The sequence below is a fragment of the Gopherus flavomarginatus genome, chromosome 1, assembly GCF_025201925.1.
Source record: "Gopherus flavomarginatus isolate rGopFla2 chromosome 1, rGopFla2.mat.asm, whole genome shotgun sequence".
Taxonomy (NCBI): Eukaryota; Metazoa; Chordata; order Testudines; family Testudinidae; genus Gopherus; species Gopherus flavomarginatus.
Window position 1 is genome coordinate 159,549,834 of NC_066617.1, and position 27,958 is coordinate 159,577,791.

At 42.9% G+C, this 27,958-nt stretch overlaps 1 protein-coding gene across 4 annotated transcripts in view; it reads right to left on the bottom strand.

Moving 5' to 3' along the window:
• Positions 1 to 879: 879 nt before the first annotated feature.
• Positions 880 to 27,958, bottom strand: part of SLC22A15 (solute carrier family 22 member 15) — a 57,595-nt gene continuing 30,516 nt past the window's right edge. The window contains exons 7-12 of one of the 4 annotated variants that reach the window (XM_050958912.1): positions 22,817 to 22,957; positions 21,926 to 22,011; positions 16,055 to 16,175; positions 15,185 to 15,257; positions 12,675 to 12,800; positions 880 to 8,236 (exon numbers count right to left, since the gene is read on the bottom strand). In XM_050958912.1, coding sequence (XP_050814869.1) covers positions 8,150 to 8,236; positions 12,675 to 12,800; positions 15,185 to 15,257; positions 16,055 to 16,175; positions 21,926 to 22,011; positions 22,817 to 22,957 — 634 coding nt within the window. In that variant the 3' untranslated portion in view covers positions 880 to 8,149. Of the gene's footprint in view, positions 8,237 to 12,611; positions 12,801 to 15,184; positions 15,258 to 16,054; positions 16,176 to 21,925; positions 22,012 to 22,816; positions 22,958 to 27,958 lie in introns of all 4 variants that reach the window. The other 3 variants (XM_050958903.1, XM_050958932.1, XM_050958922.1) reach the window with 3 other exon arrangements.

Consider the following 27,958-nt stretch of genomic DNA (forward strand, 5'->3'; position numbering starts at 1 on the left):
ACATGCTCCTTTCTATTTAGTTTGTATAAATCAAAAATATTAACCTCTCAAGTGATTTCATATCCTTGTAAAAAAAGGAGCTATTTAAGGGGAAGTTAAAAAATTAAATCAAATCAAAAGATGCTTTACTTACAGACATGTCCAAAGAACCTTACATTTTTAAACAACTTTCTATTACTATGGAGTAGTAGATCTATCACAGGGAAAAACCTCTTGCTCAATACTTGAAGAGCATGATCCCCAATCTCCCTAAGCCATATTTTTTCAGGTATAGGAAAAGACTCTCTTGATATGATACAGGAAGTGCACTTCAGCTATTCATTACTTTTTTCTCAGCTAACGAAAACAAGTGTTAAAATATTGCCAGTAGCTGCCACAGCATTTCATAAAACGGTGTCATTTTAGACTGAACTGTTTAGGGCAGAGACAGTATTTTAGTGTGTTTGTGCAGCACCCAACACAACAGGACCCCAAGTCCCAACCAGTGTCTGTGGATACTACCATAATATAAATATGAAAAATTGCAGCATTGACATGTTACTGTGCTAAATCCCCAAATGCGTTTCCAGTCTTTCAACATCAAGCAACAATTGAGGCTGGTATTAAATTGATTCTCACATTCCACTTGCTCCAGTTTGTTTTTGTTAGAAATGATTTGTGATAGATATAGTGGAATATATTGATTAGTACTGACAGTCCCAGCTTCCCAGGCGTTTTGTGGGATTGCCATTCCAAAATGACCTGCTTTCCACCTTGTCAATTTCCTCCTGAACAGTCAGTTATAACTATCTGTTCTATTAAGAGATCACTTTTCACCCTTCAAAAACCAAAAAGGGCATCAGGCAAGTAAAATCAGTACAATGAAACAGACTTGCAATGTTCCGGAACAGCTTGTGTTTATTGAGAGAGCTTGCATTAGGGAAAGAAAAGGCACAAAATAAGCCACAAAGACATTTATATGAACTGTATGAGTCAGAGGTGGTTTCAGAGTTTTTACAAATCACCTAAAAGTTACTGTGCCACGGCAGACAAATATCTATGAAATCTTAAAGATTAATGTCTTAAAAATGTTCAAAAGGTCACCCAGAAATAACTAACATCTCCCAGAATGTAGAGCATATCCCATATTGATTGCTGGCTAAATAGTGTTATTACCGAGACTTCCCATCCCCATTTTGGGAGTGTAAATCTGTAAAATTTTAATGGAGTCCTTTTTTAAAAATCTCACATTGCAAAAGGTTCCAAACTTGAACCAACTTGCTGGTTTTACCTTGCAGAGCTCCAGTGAATTATAGCAGCTACCGGTCAAACAATCTGCATTAAATATAACAATCTGCATTAGTTGTTCTGAATATTTTTACATTTGTTACAACAGTTTAGTCATCTGTGGCAAACGCACCGTAAAAAGAGATGGACCCAGCACTTAGTCACACTGTGTAAGTGAATGCCACCACTAAAAGAGACATACACCAGGGAAACTAATGTTTTTAGGCTTGAACAAATGGTGACTTCTTGGTGTTAAAAACAAACAAAAAAAAACCACCCACAACCCCCAGGCTTTAACCGTATAGCTGTGAACTAGAAATGGCAATCAGAAGATAATCATAGAAGGACATCTTCAAAATTCAATAAATCCACATATTTATGCTGAAAGACCTTTACATGCAGTGCTCAAGAAGTCCAAATCAAGGATTAAAAAAAAAATATATATACCCACACACTGCATAAAACAAACATCTAAAACCTTCTGCCTGGGTACATGGCCCAAGCAAAAACCCACCCCTCTCATCACCAGATATCTTTTTGCTTAACCCACAGCCTGCAAGATCTTCTGAATGTAGTATCAAATTCCATTCTTGTGTAAGCAGATACAACTTCACAAAGTCAATGGGAGTTATACTGGCACTGAACTTGGTTATATGATGTTGAAAAAACAAAGTTCATCCAGTTAGCTGCTTCTCTGTCAGGGTAATGTCCAAATTCTGCCGGAAGTTGAAATCAGTGGGGTTGTGTAAAGGTAACTGAGGGCAGAATTTGATCGTCTATTCAGGAATTTCATTTGCTTGTCCTATGCGATTAACTGCTTGCGAAAGGCTAAGAGCAAGGAGAAACAAGACAGTGCCAGAGTACAATCTTCTACCCAACAAAGGGGTTTCAGAACAGTAAAGGCCTGGTTTTCAGAAGAGCAGAGCATCACCAATGACAGGCAGGGTTGTTCAACCCTTCTAAAACTACCCTCTACCCCACCCCAAAATAACCTCTGTACTTACATTCACTATTCAAAATTCACTGTAAAAAACATTAAAGCCATAAGTCCTTCCCCCTTTCAAGTTAATCAGTGGATCACCAGCAGCATACAAACAAGACAATGAAAAGTATTTTGTCCTCACAGTTTCCTAAAATCTCTTGAATGTAATATTCAGTACCAAATAAAGATTAATTTAAAGAGGTAGCTTAAAAAAATCCAACATTACTAACTCAAGGAAGGAAAAGCTGCTACCATTAAGTATGCAGTGCAACAAAAATTTTCTTCATAAAGCAAAAATTATACCTGCACAATGACTGCATCTCATTCAATCTTCAGCAATAACATGAAAAAAAGGTTTTGACTTCACTTTTCCTTGGAATTAAAGATGGACCATTTAGAGACTCACCTGAAATTCTAGGTGAAGAAAATAGATTAGCAGCATTTCCCTAAGGTATTCTATTTTTAATCTGTGTAGACAATATCAAATGTTTCCATAAAGTTCTACTCTTTTCAGATTATACACAGATGTTGGCTTCTTCCCAGCTAAATACTTAGCAGCCTTTCAACTTTTATTGATTATTTAAAACCAATGAAGGCAAAATCTGAGCAATACTTCATGAATTTAGAAGGCTTCATGGATACCGTACTGTTCAAATACAGCCGTTCAGTATTTCTGTAAATACAATCCATCCCAATTAGAATCAGAATTACTGATTAGTATTATTGTCATACTTTATCTGGCTCCTGATTGACTATGAACAATGCGAGCAGTAACAAAGTTGGCTATGAAGCAGTAATGTTTTGTTTTAGAGACTTATGTACCATTTGTAACTATGGGGCAGATATAAAAAGGGAACAGTAATTGGTCCAGACAGTCTGTTATAAAAGGGTGAATTATGCCACCTCATGGCTTTGCCCCATTCCATTTCTGGAGATATAGAATCTCTTTACCATCTTTTGAAGACAGGAAGCAGCCAACTCCTGCTGTGCATTCCCTCAGTTGTTTGCATTTTTGCTGGTATACATGCTACCAGCCAACATTTGAGGAGGCTTTTTAAACTGTGTTCCAAAAGAAAACTGAACTCTCTTCTAGACATTTAATATTTAGCACTGCTCTCAATCAAATATACCAATTCTATCACCTTCTTCATTCTATAAACTCCACGTGGCCTTCAATTATCATTTCTTAAAAGTCTGATGAGTTAATTTAAATATTCTAGCAAGTGGTCTTATCTTGTTTATCCTGATCTTCAAGAGTGAGCTTTGATATTTACAATTAAAATAAGACCCCGCAGACTTGTGTATGATATATGAGACAGGCAATTGTTTCAAATTATGCAAATTCTATACTTTGTTTTTTAATATTAATCTCTTTGGCTAATTACTGTCTCTGCCAGCAGTGAGAAGGGTTTCAGAAACAATGGTCATTAAAGTGCAAAGAGCACTAAGGCATGAACAAACAAAGGTAGTTTTCCCTTTTTCTGTCCTAAAGATCCATGGAGAGATGCTTGTAAATACTAGTCTTAGCTGGTCACGTGAAAGAATGCCAAATGAACACACACAACTAGTTTTAGACATTGTTTCATTCCAGCTTAGAAATCTGGCAACTGCTTAGACCAATTTCATAGAATTACTTATGTATAGCACCCGTCCAAACTGATTTGGACTACACTTAAAAGAGCTCCAGCACTAGGGACACTTCAAATGAATCAAAAAGGTAAACAAAAATCAATTCGCTATTTATATTTTCTTAATATTTTTCACTAGGTTTGCAATCAAAGCTATTTTAGGATGATTCAATAAGCTATCAGAAGGAGAGAGGAGATGAAACTGAAGTAAATTTAGGCTGACTTTCAAGGTAACTTTTAAACACATCTATTAGACTGGAATAGTCCTATCACATGGGTCATTTGAGGGTTACAGCAGATCAGAGTAGACACTGGCAACTATATTGTCATGAAGAATGCTGCACTGAATGTTAGAGGTGAATGAACCACAACATCAAATAAGCTCTTTCCATATGATTTCTATAATTAGAGATTTTTCCACCTAAAAACCTTTCCTCCACTTTTTAATACCCTACAATGAATTAATAGAGTACTGAGACATTTACATGCATAGTCCTGCACTAGAAAGAATTAACGTAAGAAGAGCTGTGCATAAAGACTTAGCTGGTCCACCCGGAGGTGTGCATGTACATGTTAACTGCCATCATACAATCCTGGTGTTGCCCACAGATTTTTTGGCGTATGTGCTGCCAGCCAGAATTGGGCCCATAATATTGAAATACTGGCATGAATCAAGTACAGTTTTAAAATAAACTGAGAAGCTAATGCCATAGCCTCCATAAGCAAATTCAAGACAGAAAAATGTTGACCAAGTCAACATGGTCTAGAAGTTAGAGCACATCCCCTGCCACACCCTGCCAACAGACTTGGGAAATGGTAAGCAGATGGGTCTCACTGGAAGCAGTGCTGGCCTGATCTCTGCTGTGGGAAAGTCTCAGTTCTCTCCAGTAGAGCCCCATAAAGAGAGACGGCTGAAAAACAACTTCTACAAAACAAGGAAATATAGATAAGAGCTAACAACTTGGATTTATTCTTATGTCTATACAGGACCAAGAACTCTGAACGGTGCAGATCATTTATGTAAAGTTAACTTAGCAACAATGAAATAAAAGCTCTCCTCATGCTTATTTTGTCAAACTTCAATCAAGAATTGCAAGGATTAAATCTGTCAGATCATCAGTGCTATTTTAGTGTCACTAACAGTGATACTTTTCTTTTTGAACTGGTGTATACTAGACAGTTTCCCTGGGCAGATGTCCAATATGTGCTGCCCATACGTGGGAAGAATTAGAATCAGGCCAGCATTGAACCATTAGATTATACTTGAAGGTAGGGCAGCCATATAAATATTGTGACTTGGGCCTCTAATTAAAACAGGCACGAGCTGCAGAGTTCAGAAGAGCATGGATTGTCAATCTGAAGAGTTCTGCTTAGCAATACTGGTCTGCCTAGATACAGTGTATGCTGTCCATACTTGCCAAGGAATGCAGCCTCTGTGGGTATAAGGGTCTCCAAAAAAAGTGCAATTAATTTATTTCACATAAAAGTTTCCTCATCCTTGGTTTTGTGAGTATATGTACAAGAGTGCTTGTATGAAATGGAGGCAAATTTGACTGTAAATTAGGGACCATCACAAATTTTGACCACGATCCTACATCCTTTTAGCAATCCAGAATGTAGATAAAACCAAATACCCAACAAGGCCAAGAGCGCTAGTCAGTCTCACAAGGGAGTTCCTATTTCCACTTCTCAAAGCCAGAAAGAGGCAGTGATTCCACTGTGGAGATTGATCCCTTAAGAAATCTAGGGTTTGTGACAGCATCAATACAGTTCCTAGGTACTGCAGCATTAACTTCGGTAAGAGCTATTGCACATTTAGCACCTTTGAGGAAAAAAAATCACCAAGAACCTAATGAAAAGAAAAAAAACTCCCCCCTCATGTTCCTTATAATCCCCATATTTTAAAGCGTCAAATGTCAAACTAGAAAAAAAAAAAAGCACAAAACACAAACTTAATTATAACTCCAAGAACTCCATTCAGTCAGCATAAATAAGGCTGAAAACATCCAGATTTGTTTTTAAAAGTTGTATTAATTTTGCTATCACATCCACAAGAGCTGTGCAAGAGCCAAGTGAGACCAAAGCATGGTCAAATATGTTCCGCTGATGTCTACAGTGCAGTCAGCAGTCCTCTTTACCTTCCAGATTGAAGTGCTGCCTGCAGAGACTACTGAGCCACACTACAGCTCGCCGTCATTTTCACAGCACTGTATCAATCTGTTCAGAACAAGACGGAGTACTGCATGCTAGGGAACATATAGTCTTTGTGGGCTTCCTCTCTGCACTGCAGACAAGGATGGCAGCATGTCATTCAGGGCCGGCTCCAGCTTCTCTGCTGCCCTAAGCGGCAAAAAAAAAAAAAAAAAAAAAAAAAAGAGAAAAAGAAAAAGCCAGTCAGCAGCAGCTCAATTGTGCCACTTCATTCTTCAGCAGTGGGCCCTTCACTCCCTCTCTTCCTCTTCAGCAGCAGCTCAAAGAGGAAGAGAGGGACTGAGGGACCCGCCGCTGAATTCCCGGAGGTGCTGCCCCGATACCGGATGGAGTGCTGCCCCTTTGTATTGGCCGCCCCAAGCACCTGCTTCCTTCACTGGTGCCTGGAGCCAGCCCTGATGACATCCCACCTAAGTAACAGAGCTACAACTCTTAGGCTCCTAGAAAGTTGCCTATGCAGCTCTTGACTGGACAAAGTTTAGAGCGCCTGTTCTAAGTTTCAGATCTGATCTTCTGCCTCCTTCTGGAATAACTGAGTTTTTTGCTCTGACTCTGGAATATGTTCAATAAACACCTTTCTCCCCAATCATTTGATCCCTGTATTATTTTCCAATAGAATAACCAGGTACCTTTACACTTTTAATATGAAATTTGATCCCATAATATCAAAAAATTATATAGAAGTCAACTGTCAGAACTAGGAGGATAAAGTCGACACTAACTAGGAATATTGAATCCGTACCCAAAGGCCACATCTATTAGTTGGCAAAACTTCAACACTCAATATCCTTCTATTTCAGTATACTTTAAAAAAAGTTTAGTGTAAACAAAAGAATACAGTTCTCCCTCTGCAAGGTCAAGTAATCAATTGAATGTGGGCTCAAGAAACTTCCAAAGAACTTTATCTATATATAGAAAAATAAAATAAATACTTGAATCCTCTTGCAATGATCCCCAAGACACTAGCAGCAGCCTACACAGGCAATTTCAGTACTCTGTACCACTGAATATCTCATTTTTCTCCATAGCCACAATCGTGGATAGCCACAATAATGCAAAACCCAGCAAAGTAAAATTACCTCCTATAAGACACTCACTATATACCATGGAAAAACAAGTCCCTCAGTTTACATGGCAAAGTGAGAAAAGATGAGAAGAACAAAATCAAACAGAATATGCAACAGAAATACAGAGCCATCCTGAGATTTATAGACTGTCATGACAAACCTGTGTGAGAAAGAACCAAAATAAAACGAAAAAAAGGAAGTTGTTTTGAGAGGGGCAAGGCAGAGGAGCCAGATGGGGGAGAAGAGATCAGCAATAATGGGGATTTCTGTTTTATTTAAGACCATCTGCCCTTTCCTATTAGCTGGTCCCTCCAACTGATGGTTCCTCTAGCCATCCACCCTACAACATCACTGAGTACAGCTATCTTTTGTTGGTGTTCCCTAACCACTTGAGGTGTGAAATTCCACTCCAATGAGCGGATGCAGAACTGGTAGAGAATCCATAGTTCATTCTTCCCAGTGTGCTGTAGGTAACTTGAGAGGATTTTGGGAATTTGTTCCCATCATACTGGCCTGTAGCACCTTCTGTGTCCAGTTTAACTCTTTAGATGTCATCCATCTGAAGAAACCCAGTTGAAACCTTTCAAGTTCATGGATTTCAGCTGCTTCAAAATCAACATGAGCCCACCTTGAAGGGAAAATGTGAACACATGCAGCGGAAGTCTGTCTGCAAGCTGGGTCAGTTCTCAAGTTCAAGTTTCAGAAATACATCAAATACCTCCCCACCATCTTTGGCCTCAAACCTAGCCTGCAATCATAATTTTGAGCCACAAACATTTGAATGGTTCTCATGAGTAAGAAAAAAAGTCAGCAGCGCTCATCAGTCAAACCATTGTAATGCATCTGAATAGTACTCTAATTCATCTCCCAACGCTGGAAAGGCAGAGGCACTTGCCCTGTTAAAATTCACCCGCAGACAGTTCCAGTTTTATTCTTACGGGTGGACCTGGCTGGACAAATTAAAAAAAAGGCATAAAAAGGAAAGTTTCCTCTTGTTACTTGATCATTTGGGTCTCTTCATCAGCATCATAGAATTCTTCATCTTCACTTTCACTCCCTGCAGAGCTATCTTTGTCTGCAGACTAGGAAAAGAAATGAAAACATTGTTAACACATTCAACAGTTAACATTGAAAAAATGTACTTGTACAGCACCTTCAGAGCATCTCAAAGTTCTCTTTACAGACAGGAAGCATTACAACCCTACTGAGAGGTAGGGAGGATTTTGCCCATTTTACATAGGGGAAACTGAAGTACAGCGAAGTTAAATGACCTGCCCAAGGTCAGTTCCTCTTGAATCTGAGGCATTTAGATTCAGACTTCTTGGAACCCTCTTAGAAAACGATGGGCTTTTATCCAACATGAACTCCTGTGCTCCCTTTAGCAGACTAAGGAGGTTGGATGCAGGACAAATGAACTGACTGAAAATGCCAGATCAAGCCATCCACAAGGCTTTCTGAGTTAAGAAAGCAGTAGTAGTATCCCTGTCCCTCTGTGATGTACTAGAAGCAGAGGCTCAGGCAGCAGAGTTTGGGGGCAAATGCGTCTTCATCCTTATTTATCACGAGTGGACATCTTCCTACACAAGCTTCACCTTAAAAAAATAAAATAATAAGGCCAGTTGCCAGGATTACCTGTCATGGAGATAAACAAACAAAGCTCAAACTGGCCAACAATATAAAAAGCCTAAACACAGGTGAAAAGAGGCTCATGGGCCCAGAAAGTTTATAGAAAAAACAAAACAGCAAAAAAATGATTGTGCCTGACACAAAGGGAAAGAGGCTCTGCAGTTGCTGAAACTGTTCGAAAGGGAGGAACTGTGCGACAAAAGGCTACTCTGTACTCTTGCATTCTACAATACAAGGGTGTGCAACATACATATCTGCAAGCTATTTTCACTACTTGAAAAGTTTGTGGCTTGCGATCCAAGTCAGGTGACTATCTAGGGGCAGAGAAGGGAACTGCAGAGATAATTTGCTAAATGAGAGCTGAAGCTAGATCTCCTTACTCCCAATGCTATACTTTGGCTGCAAGATCATTCTCATCCTCCAAGCAAAGGAATTTTCCTTACTTGCACTAATTACATAAGAGGGGAATTGTTTCCCCTCCCAAAAAGCTTAAGAGTGGTGCCAGTGTGAAAATACACACATTTTAAATTTTGTTTGGATGAACAACATTCTTTCAGACAGAGCACTTCCAGCAATAAGCACCCTCTAACACAGGGGTCAGCAACCTTTCAGAAGTGCTATGCCAAGTCTTCATTTATTCACTCCAATTTAAGGTTTCGCGGGCCAGTAATACATTTTAACGTTTTTTAGAAGGTCTCTCTGACTATTATATAACTAAACTATTGTCGTATGTAAAGTAAACAAGGTTTTCAAAATGTTTAAGAAGCTTCATTTAAAATTAAATTAAAATGCTGAACTCACGCCGCCGGCCCGCTCAGTCCACTGCTGGCCCGGGGTTCCGTTCACCTAGGCTGGCAGCAGGCCGAGTAAGACCAGTGGCTGGGACCCCGGCTGGCAAGGGGCCGGCAGTGGGCTGAGCGGGGCTGGCAGCTGGGACCCCAGACTAGACAGTGGGCTGAGCTCGCTGCCAGTCTGGGGTCCTGGCCCTGCCCACAGAGTAGGTACCTATATTCTCCTCCATTTGAGCCCATTCTCTTCCCCTCTCTCTGCACTGAGCTGAGGGTGGGAGTGCACTGAGCACAGGGCTAGGGGTGAAGGGTCTGGCCAGGAGCTAGAATGAAGGAGGGGGCTCAGAGTTGGGGCAGAAGGTTTGGGTGTGGATTGCTTACCTGGGCAGCTCCCATTTCGTGCAAGGGGTGCAGGTGGGAGTGTGTGTGTGTGGGGGGGGGGTGCAGGAGCTCCCATTTGGTGTTCAGGGTGGGGGTGCGGATGTGGGGAGTGCAAGAGTCAGGGCAGGGGGCTGGGGGCGTGAGAGGAGGGTGCAGGAGTCAGGGCAGAGGGCAAGTGAGGGGGTGCACGAGTCCGGGCATGGGGTGTGGGGGGGCTGGAGTCAGGGCTGGGGTCATGGGGCAGTGCAAGCGTCAGGGCAGGGGGCTGGGTGTGTGGAGGGGGTGCAGGGGTCAGGGCAGAGGGCTGTGCGTGTACTCATTATGCCCTTCCAGCCTGACTGTGAACCACTGATAATTACTCCCTGGGAACAGTTTTCCAACCAGTTATGCACCCACCTTAAAGTAGCTCCATCTACGTTGCATTTCCCTAGATTGTTTATGAGAAAAATCACAAATACCACTTCCTAAAATATCCTTTACTTGGATGAGCAATCCAGGGAAAGCAACTGACCCATCCCAATCCTGTTCAGCTTGCAATATCTGACTTTCATAGGTTCTAAAGTGCTTTCAAACCCAATAAACAAAGCACCCCTACAACAAAGCCCTCTGGGATAGAAGGCAGCCACCAACCCGTGCATTACAGTTTTATAATATCACAATGATTTATGGGTCTTCCTTAGCATGGAGAATTATCACATTCAGTGTATGTAACTTACAGACCTATAAGCCCACAAAGCAACTGCTCCCAGAGAAGAGGGGAAACATTAACATGTATTGGCATAGAATCACACAAGTCTTCTTACTTTGCCCAATCCAGACTAAACATTGGACACAGTCAGTTTTTCTCCACAAATCTTCGGAGATTATCCAAACATTTCAGCTCTTACGGATCATATAAGGCGGCTACACCCGTCCTTGTCTATAATTAAGGAGTTTGCCAATATAGTTGTACCAGCAAATCCTCCTAGTATAGATGCAGTTTATACCAGCAAAAGAGTCGGTATAAACTGCATCTATACCAGGAGGGTGAAAAAAAGCTATTCCAGCAAAATGGCTTTGATGGTATAACTGGGGTATAACGCTATGTTGATAATGCAACACTAGGGCTTTTGCTAACACAGTTAAGTCAAAAAAAACATCACTCCACTAATAAAATCTATGATTCTATGACATAGCTATGTTGGCAAAACTTAAATGTACATGAGGCATCAGTGGGTATCCAGCAGAACAATGTGTTAACGGCAAAGGGAGAAATTCAGAGGAATTCTGAACAATTTGAGTAATAACAGCTGTCAATGAAGAGATATTAGGGAAATCATGCTACACTGCTTTTTGCATTCCCAAAATCATTCCCGAATAGCTGGGCTGTAACTGGACATTGTCCAAGGTGAATGTCATATTCCTGAGTGCAGTTAGAGGGACATACTCCACTTTGGAGAGACAATGTATGCTGTGTTGAAGGTGGTCAGAAATGACACTTGATTCCACAAGAGAAACTCTGAATTAGCCATCCAGAAATCCTAATGCTTGTTATAAGTCTTCTGGTAGCTCCACTAGGCCTTTCTATCACCTTTATCAGACAGGGTTAATGTTTAACAGCTTTAAATTTTTCATATGTTTTATCTGTGATTGTCTTAAAAAATGTATAATGCATCAGAGGCCATCCTGGGTGTAACTTCACTGAAGTAGACAGCACCACTACAGACATGAAACTGGCTCCTTTTGTTTTATCCAAATTCATCTCAGATGTATATCAGGGGAAGTGTGTTCCTAAAGACTGTGGATATTTTTTCATTTTGTTTAATGTGACAAGACGTACCCTTCTAGCGCTCCAAGTCAATCTATAATCTTTATAAACCCTACAATACTTATAGGTTTTGGACCAGGGTTCAAAACCCTAATATCCCTCCCCAAACTTAATCACTCTTTCCACTCTCATTTATTTCTCCCTCCCCAGGAGAAAAAATAGATGGAAGAACTCTCACACCTCAAGACATGACTGGAAGGTCAACAAAATCTGATGAACAAACAGAGGGAAGCAAACTCAGCCGTAAAGTAAACCTCACTGAAAATACCTGCCTCCAAGTCTCCTCATTATTAAGCCTGAGAGCGGTTAGATCATGCACCTCAACTAATCTCAGCTACTATGTCAGGCATGAGGCAGACATCAGAGTTAACCAGGTTCTAACCAATTTAAGGCTTTATATGTTAGAACCAATATCTTAAATTGCATCCAAAAACAAAGTAGATACCTGCACAGATTACATAATACAGGCACAACCCTCCCTCACAAACAAGCTGCTGCATTCTGTGCCTTTTTCAAAGGTCTTACAGATCAGCCTTACACGACCCATGCTGCAGCAATCCAGCCTAGAGGTGACAGAGGCAGAGATTACTGTGTTAGGGTCCGTTATCCTAAAAGAAAAAGTTGTAACTTTCTCACCAAGTATAGCTTGAAGGGATGAATTGACCTAGCTAGGATCTGAGCCCGCACTTGCAGAAAGTATTTCAAATATGATGGTAAGATCACTGAACTATCCCGTATGTCCCCTTGGGGCCTGTCATCCACAGACTAAGCACCATCTAGTTTGGCACTCCTAAAGTTGACAGCTGTAATCAATGCACTACAAAAGGTAGAGAAATATTAAGAAAAGTGATGTACCCGGGAGCCACCTAGTGCTTGCAATGACATAGCTTCATCCCCCAGTCTCCAGTATGAGCACACCTGCAGGTCCGATATCGTCTCTAGCAAAGGGCTGTTTAGTGTTTCTGGTAATAACAAGCTCAGGAGCCCCGACAACAGGCCAGTCACTCCAAACACGATGTATGGAAGAGACCACTGCACAGATTTCTGGAAATTAAGAGCAGAGATGGTTAAGGAAAGCAGGACCAATATACGGCATTTTATATATTCAAGCATTTAATTTTCAGCCACCCTGTGAGGTAGGTATTGTGACGCTACACCCCATATTCTTCATACGGATAGTATGATGATATAATTGTGGCATAACCATGATGTATTTTATGCAAGATAGGTCATGTGAGATATTGAAAAGATTATGATTTACTGAATATGATTATAATATTTGTATGCATTATCATTTTGGTATCTGAAGTTAGGAATATTGTTTATGCATCTATTACAAAGGGGTTTACAAATGGTCCCCCCAGCTCGTCCACGCATTGGCATGCACACTCCCTCTCTCCCCCCTCCCATTCTCCGCACCAGTGAAAGGGCCAGGGCCACTCCCTGAGCACCCGCAGTGCGGCCCCCCACCCGAGCACCTGCAGCACAGCCCCACATCACCACCGAGCACTTACAGCACCCCCGCTCAAGTTTTAGTTAAGGGTATATAGTAAAAGTCATGGACAGGTCACGGGCCGTGAATTTTTGTTTACTGCCCGTGACCTGTCCATGACTTACTAAAAATATTTGACTAAAATGTAGCCTTAATGATACATAAAGACTGGAACAGAAGATTTCAGATATGCTTGGAACCAATCTTATCGATACCTCTGGATCCGCAGGTTTTGGAAGGAATTTTAAACAAGTGCCTGCTAAATTCATGCATTCAAACTCTTGGCTATGAAATTTTTAAACAAACGCTGATCTGTGTGCACAAATTGAGTAGATGGCGAATGCAAAACCAAGTTTGGAGAAGCAAAACTGTGAGTTGCCTAAAATGGAACTCCAGAAACTTGAATGTACAGTTTCAGGCAAATTGAGAAGCCAGGCAAGTTCATTTTGAAAATTTAATGCAACTGTTAATTGATTTTTTTGTTTGTTTTATGTCTTTCACTCACTTTCAATTGTGAAAAAATTCTAAATCAAGATAAGAAAAATTAAACACAACAACATTAGACTATGGCCAGGCATAAAGGCACAACGTATATATTGGTGATAAAACAAACAATCTCATAACTTTCTCCCCCAACAAAAAGACAAACCTTATTTACAAATGTGCGGGGGGGAACTCCCAAAACAAGCAAGTTTTTCCCCCAATTCAACATTTGTTCCCATATTTACAGAAAGCTGACACGTGTTTAAGTCTGATGAAGTCTCAAATTTAAGATAGTTTGTTCAGATTCTCTACAGTGCCAAGTTTCTGTAGGACACAACAGGATGGAGTGCTCCCCATATCCTCACCTGATCACAACCACCCATGTGAGGGAGCCTATGACACCTCCTCAGGCAGATCTGCACTGGTCTGAGCCTATCCTGGAGTAGGCTAGGGGCTGCTAGTCTACACCAGCTATCAATGGACTTCCAAAGGCCAGATAGTCAGAATACCCTCAACGTGCCCTGCCTTCCTGATAGACCCCTTTGCCTGAGTCAGGTGGGAGGGGATGCAGAAGCAAGAAAGCTCCACCACATAAAGGGAATTTTCACTTGGACAGAGTTGGCAGTTTCCAGTTCCTTTCTGCCATGAGAAAATCTGGCCATTTATTTTTATATGGAGTACCACACATAATATATGTATTTCCCCAGACCCTGATTTCTCATTCTGTTCAGGGCCTACTGCGAGATTCAGGCTCACTGATTTTAAGTATCTCAGGTCTCTCTACATGAATATCCACGTCTAGAGACATGACACTTAGCCATGAATTTTAATTTGCATGTATCTAGTGAGAGTGAAGCCAGTTGAGGCTGCCTCTCTCTTCTCCATTAAGATATTAATGTTAAACCGCAAACTTCACATTTCAAGGAATAAATTGATCACATCATTCCTTCCCTTTCCCCTACCCATTTCCAGAACTACAAGTTTGTTGAGGAAATTTATGTGAAGGGATTCATCTCTAGCATTAGCCACAGACAGAGTGGGAATAACAACTACTAAAGAGAGTACAACAATCTCATCTGATATGGTAAATCCTAGACACCAGCTTAGGTTTTAACTTTGCCTGCCCAGGGTTTTAGGAGAGGCTCACCACCATAGTATCTGAGCATCTGAAAGTGGTCAGGCTGTTGAAGTGTATAGGCCAGTTCACGAAATCCTTACACGGATAAAACACAGACTGAAACAAATGGTGGGAGTTTTGCCTACACAAGGGCTACATCCTGCTGTCCTTCACCATGTATGGAGAAGCATGATACTATATTAACATCTCCTCCATGTTGATTATATTTTACAGAACTTGAATCATGCACAGTTTATCCTATTTCCCCCATCCCTGCAAACACCTGATACATCAGAGCTAAGCAAGACAGAAATAAAAATGTAAGTGCAGACAAACCAGTGAAGGGATGAAGGGAGCAATAATCCCACCAACCCGGGAAAACATGGAGCAGGAACCCATTCCAACATTCCTAAAGAAAAATACAGGTATTAATCAATGGTATTTGCAGGAGAGGAATTAAGGAATTTTTAGAAAGATGTCAGCAATAAGAAAATTCTTGGTCATTGTACTATGCCTATGACAAAGTTTATTGGCAAGGGAGGTATTGGAATGCTGCTAAAAGCATTCCAGTAGTGGAACTGTACACAGTGCTGAAGAACAGAGACCCTGTTCACAAACAGAATTTCAGGCATTAGTGTAGCTGCCACAGTAGAGACAAAACCACTGTAAGCTGTGATTTGGACTAGTGCACATTAACCTTTTTTGAAATTGGGGATAAATAGAACTAATCCAAATCACACCACGGTGTGCTGGTACTAGCTACACTGGCTGGCTGGCTACCAACGGCTGTACCTGGGGGAACCGCCAGTACAAAGTGCATCTATATGCTACATTCATCTGTCCACTCTCCTACAAAGAGTATGTGGCTCCACTACCCCTAGTAGATCAAACATCAGAGCTGCTCAAATATGTTTGTGAATGACCAAGTTGCTCTAAACAATTGCAGCCTCCTGAAGGTATAAGCCCCAACATCACTGGCTATACTAGCATGAATACTTAATGGAGCTGTCTTATGTTTACATAGCAGCTAGAGGATTTCGGGTGCTACTGCCATAAGGCCCTATGACTAATCACACAAGTTTTCCTTTAATTAAAGGAAAGTCTCTATGAGAAGGTGCTGTTAATAGGACAAAAATAAAAGTGGAAGTAATAAGGATTAGAGAGATGGGCAAGAGAAACCTCCACCACAAAGTGAATTTAGATTACCTGATCACTGTAGGATAAAGCTCTGATGTGTAGATATAAACAATGTTAAATGCTGCACTGATTGTCAGTTTCCCCAGTAAAGACAAAGAACGGCTGTTCACAACTGCAAACACTCCTGTGGCTGATAAAGAAAATGTGACCCTTGTAAGGATCCATAGCATACAGAAATGTCCTTTAGTAATCATTTCAGTTACAAATGGAATGAAAGGGAATCTGATGAAGAGTTTGTTACGCTGACCATATCTGTCAGAGGTGCATACACTGATTACATGCAGCTTCAGCAGAGCTCTCAAAGCTCAAGAGAATTCAAGAAATCCATCCTTCAGCCAGCAGTGGCAAAAAAGTCACTTGATTTTGTAAGATGTGGAGGGAAAATGCACCTATTTTCTTTAGCTGTACAGTCAGATTGTATAAAGAGGAAGAACTTCTTCGTTTGAACACCCTGTGAAATGCAGTTTAGAATTAAGTTTTACATTGAAAAGAGACTTTCAAATCTGGCCTACAATTTTTTGGTTGGAAGCGGGGAGGAGGAGGGAAAATAATTTAACATCTAATGTCAGTTCAGGTATTTCCATTAAATTAAGAAATCCAGTAGAAATAGCTTGTTTAAATGACTACAGTCCCCAGCACCACAGCATGAGATCCAGAAAAAGCAAAGAAGTCAGTTTGTCTCATTGCCCAAATTATGAAAAACAGTGAAGTTCAATTTTTTACTTATTCTGTTTTTAAATTGTTATAATAGGCATTAGATGTAAAAAGATAAGGTGACTGATTTGAAAATTTTTATGACTATTTCTAAATGTTTTCTGGGAGTACTGTTGGTAACAGCAACATAAATGCTGAAGAGTAGCATTTGTACTATTGGTAAGCTGGTGGAAAGGACAACAGAACATTTTTCAAGAGTGCTTAAGTGACTTAGGCCTGGTCTACGCTACGCATTTAAACCGATTTTAGCAGTGTTAAACCGATTTAACGCCGTACCCGTCCACACAACGAGGCCCTTTATATCGATATAAAGGGCTCTTTAAATCGGTTTCTGTACTCCTCCCCAATGATAGGAGTAGCGCTAAAGTCAGTATTACCATATCGGATTAGGGTTAGTGTGGCCGCAAATCGACGGTATTGGCCTCCGGGTGGTATCCCACAGTGCACCATTGTGACCGCTCTGGACAGTGATCCGAACTCGGATGCACTGGCCAGGTAAACAGGAAAAGCCCCGCGAACTTTTGAATTGCATTTCCTGTTTGCCCAGCATGGAGCTCTGATCAGCACAGGTGGCCATGCAGTCCCAAATCCAAAAAGAGCTCCAGCGTGGACCGTACGGTAGATACTGGATCTGATCGCTGTATGGGGAGACAAATCTGTTCTATCTGAGCTCTGTTATAGAAGACGAAATGACAAAACATTTGAAAAAAATCTCCAGGCTATGATACAGAGTTCACAGCATAGTGCTGTGTGACAAGCGTAACGGAAAGCCAAAGAATCAAATGGACGCTCATGGACGAAGGGAGGGGGTACTGAGGACTCCAGCTATCCCACAGTCCCCAGCAGTCTCCAAAAAGTATTTGCATTCTTAGCTGAGCTCCCAATGCCTGTAGGGTCAAACACATTGTCCAGGGTGGTTCAGGGTATAGCTCGTCAACTTATCCCCTTCTCCCCCCGTGAAAGAAAAGGGAAAAAAATCATTTCTTGACTTTTTTTTTAATGTCACCCTAGGTCTACTGAATGCTGCTGGTAGACGCGATGCTGCGGCAGTGAAGAGCACAATCCGCTCCCCTCCCCTCCCCTCCCCAGTGGCAGACGGTACAATATGACTGCTCTCCATCATCATCATCAGCCCGTGAGTGCTCCTGGCTGGCCTCAGGTGAGGCTGGCCGGGGGCACCTGGGTAAAAATAGGAATCATTCCTAGTCATTCCTGGTAGATAGTACAGAACGGCTGGTAACCATCCTCATCATAGCAACTGGGGGCTGAGCTCCATCAGCTCCCCTCCCTTTCATGTGTAATGAAAAGATTCTGTACTGCCTGGACTATCATAGCAGCTGGAGGCTGCCTCCCTATTTTATCTCAGTAACAAGTCAGTGTTTCTTATTCCTGCATTCTTTATTACTTCATCACACAAATGGAGGGGGGACACTGCAGCGGTAGCCCAGAAAGGTTTGGGGAGGAGGGAAGCAACGGGTGGGGTTGCTGCAGAGACACCCCCTAGAATGCCATGCACCTCATCATTTCTGCGGGATCTGACATGGAGCGGCTGTGCTCTCTGGTTCTCTGATACGCTGGTTCTCTAGTACACTTGCCCTATATTCTAGGCAGGACTGACTATTTTTAGATACCATAAAGGAGGGAATGAGGGAATGGGGTCATTCCCATTTTTGTCTTTGCGCCCCCGGCCGACCTCAGCCAGGGGCGCCCATGACAGCAGCAGACGGTACAGAACAACAGATAACCGTCATCTCACTGCCAATTTACAATGGCGCAGCAGACGGTACAGAACGACTGATAACCGTCTCTGCTGTCATGCAAAAGCAAATTAATGCTGCTGTGTAGCGCTGCAGTATCGCCTCTGTCAGCGGCATCCAGTACACATACGGCGACAGAAGAAAAAAAGCTGAACGGGCTCCATGGTTGCTGTGCTACGGTGTCTGCCAGGGCAATCCAGGGAAAAAGGGCACGAAATGATTGTCTGCCGTTGCTTTCACGGAGGAAGGAATGAGTGACGACATTTACCCAGAACCACCCGCGACAATGATTTTTGCACCATAATGCATTGGGGTCTCAACCCAGAATTCCAAGGGGCAGGGGAGACTGTGAGAACTATGGGATAGCTATGGAATAGCTACCCACAGTGTAACGCTCCAGAAATCGATGCTAGCCTCGGACCATGGACGCACACCGCCGAATTAATGTGCTTAGTGTGGCCGCGTGCACTCAACTTTATACAATCTGTTTTACAAAACCGGTTTATGTAAAATCGGAATAATCCCGTAGTGTAGACGTATCCTTAGTATCTAGGTGACTTTCAGTGAGACTTTGGTGATCTAAAATTGCCTCATTAGGAAAAAAGATGGGAACTGCCATATAGGATCAGACCAGTGGTCCACCTAGCCCAGGATCCTGTTTGACAGTGGCCAGTACCAGATGCTTCAGAGGAAAGTGTTAAAATCCTATATAAAGGATAATGACAAAAAATAACCTGTTTCTATTTCAGCCCAGGCAGTTAGTGATTGACATATATCCTGAAATTTGAGTTCTACCCCTTTAAAACAAACCATTATATTTACCACCGTCTAGTGAACCCTAGGTGTTAATCCATATAAATCAGGGGTTGGCAACCTACGGCACATGTGCCAAACATGGCATGCGAGCCGATTTTGAGAGGCACGCAGCGGCCTGCCATAGTCCCGGCCCCCAGCCCCACTCAGCCCCCCCGCCCACCGCTCTCCCTTGCAGGGGCAGGAGGCAGAAGCTTGATTCTGTGGCAGCCAAGCTTCCCTCTCCCGCGCTTCTCCCCCAGTGTGGTGCTTTCATGCCCTGCCCCCTCTCCGTCCCTGTGCCAATCAGCTGATGGTCCCAGCAAGGGGGAGGGGGAAGCATGGCAGAGTGCACACAGTTCTGTAGAGGAGACAGTGAGAGGTAGAGATGGGGCCTTGGGGAAGGGGGTGGAACAAAGCATATCCCTTCCAGCCCACTGCCCTGAGCCGCTCAGGGCAGGGAGCACCCCCATAAGCTGAGCACCCCAGCCCTCTGCCCTGACCCCCCCCAACTCAGCATTCTGCCCTGCACCCCCATACCCCCCTGTCCTCTGCCCTGACCCCTGCACCCACACCGTCTAGCCTCTGCCCTGCACCTCCCCACCCCAACACACACTGAGCCCTTTGCCCTGCACCCTCAAAGCCCCCTCATACCCAGCCTTCTGCCCTACACCCCCCCCACCCCAGCCCTCTGCCCTGACACCCCTCCCCTAGCCCTCTGCCCTGACCCCTGACCCTCCCCCCCCCCCCGGTCTGGGGTCCCGGCCGCAGGCCCTGCTCAGCCCGCTGCTGGCCTAGGTGAACAGAACCCCAGGCTGGCAGCGAGCTGAGCAGGCTGGTGGTGTAAAATCAACATTTTAATTTAATTCTAAATGATGCTTCTTAAACATTTTGAAAACCTTGTTTACTTTACATACAATAGTTTAGTTATATAATATAGACTCATAGAAAGAGACCTTCTAAAAATGTTAAAATGACCGGCACGCGAAACCTTAAATTGGAGTGAATAAATGAAGCCTCGGCACAGCACTTCTGAAAGGTTGCCGACCCCTGATATAAATGTTTAATCCTTAAAAAATCCTGCTAGGTTCAATGGTCTAAAGCCTTTTGAGGCCCTCTCATAACTAGTACTATGTAAGTACAAGTATGAAGTATCATTAATTTTATGTGCCTTGCTTTGAAAGGAAGAAGTCTTTTCTCTTACTAATATTTTCTGTTTCTGTATCTGTGTACAACAGTTGAAAAACAAGCTAGCGTCGGACCTTTATATGGTTTCCCGAAATAAATTAAAATTCAGGGCTGCCGATTAATTGCAGTTAACTCAAAAAAATTAATCACGATTAAAAAAATTAATCATGATTAATCGCACTGTTAAACAATAGAATACCAATTGAAATGTATTAAATAATTTTTGGATTTTTTCTACATTTTCAAATATATTGATTTCTGTTACAACACAGAACAAAGTATACAGTGCTCACTTTATTATTTTTATTATAAATATTTGCACTGTAAAAATGATAGAAGAAATAGTATTTTTCAATTCACTTCATACAAGTACTGTCGTGTAATCTCTTTATCATGAAAGTGTAACTCACAAATGTAGAATTATGTACAAAAAATATCTGCACTCCAGCGAGGGAGCAGGCTCAGGGTGTTACTTACTTCAAGCAGCTCCCAGAAGCAGCGGTATGTGCCCTCTCTGGCTCCGACATTTAGGGGCAGCCAGGGGGCTCTGCTACACATGCTACCCCCACCCCAAGCGCCGCCCCCGCAGGCAGGGAACCGCGGCCAATGAGTGCTGCAGGGGCGGCGCTTGTGGATGGGACAGCATGCAGCAGAGCCACCGGGCCGGGCCTCTGCACAGGAGCCAGAGAGGAGACATGGCATTACTTCTGCGAGATGCTTGAGGTAAGCGCCACCCAAGTCTGCACCCCATAGCCCCCTCCTGCACTCTGAACCCCTCGGTCCCAGCCCAGAGCACCCTCCTGTATCCTAAACCTATCATCCCCACCCCAGAGCCTACACTCACAGCCGGAGCCCTCACCCCCCATCCCACCTCAGCCCTGACCCCCTTCTGCCCTCTGAACACCTTGGTCCCAGACCAGAGCCCCCTCCTGCATCCCAAACTCCTCATCTCTGGCTCCACCCCAGAGCCCACACCCCCAGCCAGAGTCTTCACCCTCTCCCACACCCCAACCCCAATTTTGTGAGCATTCATGGCCTGCCATATAATTTCTATACCCAGATGTGACCCTCGGGCCAAAAAGTTTGCCCACCCTTGGCTAAGGTACTTTTCCCCAATTCCTAAGAAATGTCTCATATAAAGCAGAGGCAGCAATATGTTGGTATTGTGATTAACAGTATAGGACTGGTAGCCTGGAAATGGGTTCCATTCCAAACTCTTTCCCTAACTCATCACAAAACCTTCAGAAAACCATTTCCCCCTTATGCCTCAGTTTCCCCAGTTGTACAATGAAGATAATCATTATCTACATCATGTCAATGTTATGAACCTAACGTTTGTGAAATCCTTAGATTCTGGGTTAGAGGGTGTTATATACATGCACAATACCACTATAAACTCCTTTGGGGGAGGGGAGGGGAAGACATTTACCTTTCTTTTCCGGAAGAAACATGATAATAAAACAGGCCAGTCCCCCCAGGAACAGGAATGCTGCCAGTGTCCGTTTTCGGCCAAACCTAATGGGGTCCCCAAAAAAGATAAATCACGAAAATCTCCAGGTAGACGGGCTGACTATTCCTAGCTTTTTAATTTGTCTCACATTGGGAGGGCTGGGGGGGGGCAGGGAAGTGGGTACATGCAGGAGGAGCTGTTCCTCAAACACATAAGGAAGAGGGAGAAAAGCCACCTATTAATAAAGTTCTGAGATGACCTCTACTGAAAGAGAGAAAGAATGAAGCACTGCAGATCAAAACACAGGCTAGATGGCCCAGTGTTCAGTACGGTTGCCAATCTTTAATTAAAAAGGTCATGTGATAAAACCTCCAGGAATACGGCTAATCAAAACTGGCAATCCTAGCGGTCAGCCCTGTAAGGCACAATGCACATACCCCAAGGCAGGAGCTGCCCCCAAGACAGCACTCTAGTTCCAAAAGAATTCATCTTAGAGTGGCATAGAAAGTATTATGGGATTCTTTACTGTGATGTCACAAGATCAAATGTCTGAAGAATGACATCCTGTGTGTTGTTAGAGTCAGAGCAGCTAGACTCTACAGAATTCTCCTTGAGAGATTCAGTTTAATCTGTGTGCCAGAACTAGAGTATTCTTTACTGCTTGGAAATGGTTAGCAAAGATTAATTTCTCTCTCTCATTAATTTTTTTTTTAATGTAATTCATTCCCCCAGGAGGACAGAGTAAGTTGAGATTGCTAATACTTACTGTAACAGGACTAAATTGAGAATAAACTAAGGGCAAACTGGAGCCCAGGAAAATTACCTCTGGAAAAAATTTAGATATTGGACTTCATTCTATTCAATACTCACCATTTTTGGTTAATCAAGTAGATACAGATTGGGTAGGCAGGTATCTCTATCAGCCCAGAGAGAGCCAAGTTGGCATAAATACTTCCACCTAAGTCACCTGCATTGAGAGTCAGACCATAGTATACCAAGCTGCACACAAACCTGCGGGGTGGGGGTGGGGAGGGAGGAGAGAGAGAAGATGAGAAAGAAAAACCAAGTATAAAAAGACTAAGAGTTTTCTAGGCCAGATTGGTGCAACTAGTGCCTCTACTCCAATCTCCTACCTCCAGCACAGTCACTACTAGTTATTTCAAAGGAAGGAAAAAGCTCTTCAAATACAGTTGCCTGAGCAATGCTTTAGGCAGAGGGGAATTATTCCTTTCTGCAGAGATAAAGCCCCTGACGTTTTACTTTAAGAATGAAATTAAGAATGTTGTGTAAAAGTTCTAGATCTTTTTTTTTTATAAAATCCAACCACAGTATGAATATGAAACAAATACATTATGACTTGATAAAGGTATAGATATGGTTCCCACTTTTACCCATTCCTGGAACTAATTCTTTACAATCACAGATATTTTTAGTAAAAGTCACGGACAGTAAACATTTTCTCTTTATTTTCCGTGTAACTAGTTCTGATGTTTATGCCTCATTTCTTGTAATCACTTATCTCTCTTTGTAGTTAATAAACTTGTTTTACTGTTTTATTTAATCCAATGTGTTTATCTCAAATAGTTATTCAGACTATTCAACTTAAAGGGAAAAGATGGTTACTCACCTTTGTAACTGTTGTTCTTCGAGATGTGTTGCTCATATCCATTCCAGTTAGGTGTGCGCGCGCTGCGTGCACGTTCGTCGGAAGATTTTTACCCTAGCAACCCCTGGTGGGTCGGCTGGGTCGCCCCCTGGAGTGGCACCGCCATGGTGCCGGATATATACCCCGGCCGACCCGACTGCTCCTCAGTTCCTTCTTGCTGGTTACTCCAACAGTGGGGAAGGAGGGCGGGTTTGGAATGGATATGAGCAACACATCTCGAAGAACAGTTACAAAGGTGAGTAACCGTCTTTTCTTCTTCGAGTGCTTGCTCATATCCATTCCAGTTAGGCGATTCCCAAGCCTTACCTAGGAGGTGGAGCTGGAGTGAGATGTCGCAGAGTGTAACACTGCGGAGCCAAAGGCTGCGTCATCTCTGGACTGCTGAACCAGGGCATAGTGAGAGGCAAAGGTATGGACCGAGGACCAGGTAGCTGCGCAACATATCTCGTGGATGGGCACGTGAGCCAGGAAAGCAGCAGATGAGGCTTGAGCCCTGGTAGAGTGTGCAGTGAGGTGGCTCGACGGAACATGAGCCAAGTCGTAACAGGTCCGGATGCATGAGGTTACCCAGGATGAAATCCTCTGTGAGGAAACGGAAAGGCCTTTCATACGCTCTGTTACCGCGACAAAGAGTTGGGGGGTTCTGCGGAAGGGCTTTGTCTGCTCGATATAAAAAGCGAGCGCTCTACGGACGTCAAGGGAGTGCAGCTATTGCTCCCTGTGCGATGAATGTGGCTTCGGGAAGAAGACTGGAAGGAAGATCTCCTGGTTAACATGGAAGGCTGATACCACTTTGGGGCGAAAGGCCGGGTGTGGAAGACAGTATATGGAGGGTCCGCTAAGAGAGCCCGGAGCTCAGAAACTCGTCTAGCCGATGTGATGGCTACAAGGAAAGTGGTTTTCCAGGAGAGGTAGAGAAGGGAGCAAGTTGCTAATGGCTCGAACGGAGCCGACATAAGTCTGGTAAGAACCAGATTGAGGTCCCAGATTGGGTGGGGCAGCGTACCTGGGGGTATAGGCGCTCCAAGCCCTTGAGGAATAGAGATATCATTGGATGTGAAAACACGGATGAGCCATCCTCCCCTGGGTGGAAGGTAGAGATGGCCGCCAAATGCACCCTCAAAGAAGATACCGCTAGGCCCTGTTGTTTAAGGGACCAGAGGTAGTCCAAGATGGTGGGGATGGGGATCTCAATGGGAAGGACGTTGTGCTCTGCACACCAGCATGTGAAACGCTTCCACTTGGCCAGATACGTTGCTCTAGTGGAAGGTTTTCTGCTACCCAGGAGTACTTGTTGCACTGGGGTAGAGCAACGCAACTCAGACTGGGTCAACCACTCAGGAGCCATGCCGTGAGATGGAGGGCCTGTAGGTCTGGGTGACGCAGTTTGCCGTGGTCCTGAGTTATCAGGTCCAGGTGCAGAGGTAGTGGGATAGGGTCCGCTATTGACAGGTCTAGCAACATGGTTAGATTCATAGACTCTAGGACTGGAAGGGACCTTGAGAGGTCATAGAGTCCAGTCTCCTGCCCTCATGGCAGGACCAAATACTGTCTAGACCATCCCTGATAGACATTTATCTAACCTACTCTTAAATATCTCCAGAGATGGAGATTCCACAACCTCCCTAGGCAATTTATTCCAGTGGTTAACTACCCTGACAGTTAGGAACTTTTTCCTAATGTCCAATCTAAATCTCCCTTGCTGCAGTTTAAGTCCATTGCTTCTTGTTCTATCCTTAGAGGCTAAGGTGAACAAGTTTTCTCCCTCCTCCTGATGATACCCTTTTAGATACCTGAAAACTGCTATCATGTCCCCTCTTAGTCTTCTCTTTTCCAAACTAAATAAACCCAATTCTTTCAGCCTTCCTTCATAAGTCATATTCTCAAGACCTTTAATCATTCTTGTTGCTCTTCTCTGGACCCTCTCCAATTTCTCCACATCTTTCTTGAAATGCGCTGCCCAGAACTGGACACAATACTCCAGTTGAGGCCTAACCAGCGCAGAGTAGAGCAGAAGAATGACTTCTCGTGTCTTGTTTACAACACACCTGTTAATGCATCCCAGAATCACGTTTGCTTTTTTTGCAACAGTATCACACTGTTGACTCATATTTAGCTTGTGGTCTACTATGACTCCTAGATCTCTTTCTGCCATACTCCTTCCTAGACAGTCTCTTCCCATTCTGTATGTGTGAAACTGATTGTTCCTTCCTAAGTGGAGCACTTTGCATTTGTCTTTACTGAACTTTATCCGGTTTACCTCAGACCATTTCTCCAATTTGTCCAGATCATTTTGAATTTTGACCCTGTCTTCCAAAGCAATTGCAATCCCTCCCAGTTTGGTATGGTCTGCAAACTTAATAAGCATGCTTTCTATGCCAACATCTAAGTCGTTGATGAAGATATTGAACAGACCCCTGCAGAACCCCACTTGTTATACCTTTCCAGCAGGATTGGGAGCCATTAATAACTACTCTCTGAGTACGGTTATCCAGCCAGTTATGCATCCACCTTATAGTAGCCCCATCTAAACTGTATTTGCCTAGTTTATCGATAAGGATATCATGCGAGACCACATCAAATGTCTTACTAAAGTCTAGGTATATCACATTCACCGCTTCTCCCTTATCCACAAGGCTCGTTATCCTATCAAAGAAAGCTATCAGATTGGTTTGACACGATTTGTTCTTTACAAATCCATGCTGGCTATTCCCTATCACCTTACCACCTTCCAAGTGTTTGCAGATGATTTCTTTAATTACTTGCTCCATTATCTTCCCTGGCACAGAAGTTAAACTAACTAGTCTGTAGTTTCCTGGGTTGTTTTTATTTCCCTTTTTATAGATGGGCACTATATTTGCCCTTTTCCAGTCTTCTGGAATCTCTCCCGTCTCCCATGACTTTCCAAAGATAATAGCTAGAGGCTCAGATACCTCCTCTATTAACTCCTTGAGTATTCTAGGATGCATTTCATCAGGCCCTGGTGACTTGCAGGCATCTAACTTTTCTAAGTGATTTTTAACTTGCTCTTTTTTTAATTTTATCTTCTAAACCTACCCTCTTCCCATAAGCATTCACTATGTTAGACATTCCTTCAGACTTCTCAGTGAAGACCGAAACAAAGAAGTCATCAAGCATCTCTGCCATTTCCAAGTTTCCTGTTACTGTTTCTCCCACCTCACTGAGCAGTGGGCCTACCCTGTCCTTGGTCTTCCTCTTGCTTCTAACGTATTGATAAAAAGTTGTCTTGTTTCCCTTTATTCCCATAGCTAGTTTGAGCTAATTTTGTGCCTTTGCCTTTCTAATCTTGCCCCTGCATTCCTGTGTTATTTGCCTATATTCATCCTTTGTAATCTAACCTAGTTTCCATTTTTTATATGACTCCTTTTTATTTTGTAGGACATGCAAGATCTCGTGGCTAAGCCAAGGTGGTCTTTTGCCACGTTTTCTATCTTTCCTACCCATCGGAATAGCTTGCTTTTGGGCCCTTAATAGTATCCCTTTGAAAAACTGCCAACTCTCCTCAGTTGTTTTTCCTCTCAGTCTTGATTCCCATGGGACCTTACCAATCAGCTCTCTGAGCTTACCAAAATCCGCCTTCCTGAAATCCAGTGTCTCTATTTTGCTGTACTCCCTTCTACCCTTCCTTAGAATTGCAAACTCTATGATTTCATGATCACTTTCACCCAAGCTTCCTTCTACTTTCAAATTCTCAATGAGTTCCTCCCTATTTGTTAAAATCAAGTCTAGAACAGCTTCCCCCCATTAGCTTTTTCAACCTTCTGAAATAAAAATGTGTCTGCAATGCAGTCCAGGAACTTATTGGATAGTCTGTGCCCCGCGGTGTTATTTTCCCAACATAGATCTGGATAGTTGAAGTCCCCCATCACCACCAAATCTTGGGCTTTGGATGATTTTGTTAGTTGTTTAAAAAAAAGCCTCATCCACCTGGTTAGGTGGCCTGTAGTAGACTCCTAGCACGACACCACCGTTGTTTTTTACCCCTTTTATCCTAACCCAGAGACTCTCAACACTTCCGTCTCCTATGTCCATCTCCGCCTCAGTCCAAGTGTGTACAATATATAAGGCAACACCTCCTCCCTTTTTCCCGTCTATCCTTCCTGAGCAAACTATACCCATCCACACCAACATTCCAATCACGTGTATTATCCCACCAAGTTTCAGTGATGCCAACAATGTCATAGTTGTATTTATTTATTAGCACTTCCAGTTCTTCCTGCTTATTACCCATACTTCTCGCATTTGTATATAGGCATCTAAGATACTGGTTTGATCTTGTCTCCCAATTTTGCCCTGACCCTCCTTTCTCTCTGCCATTATAGCCC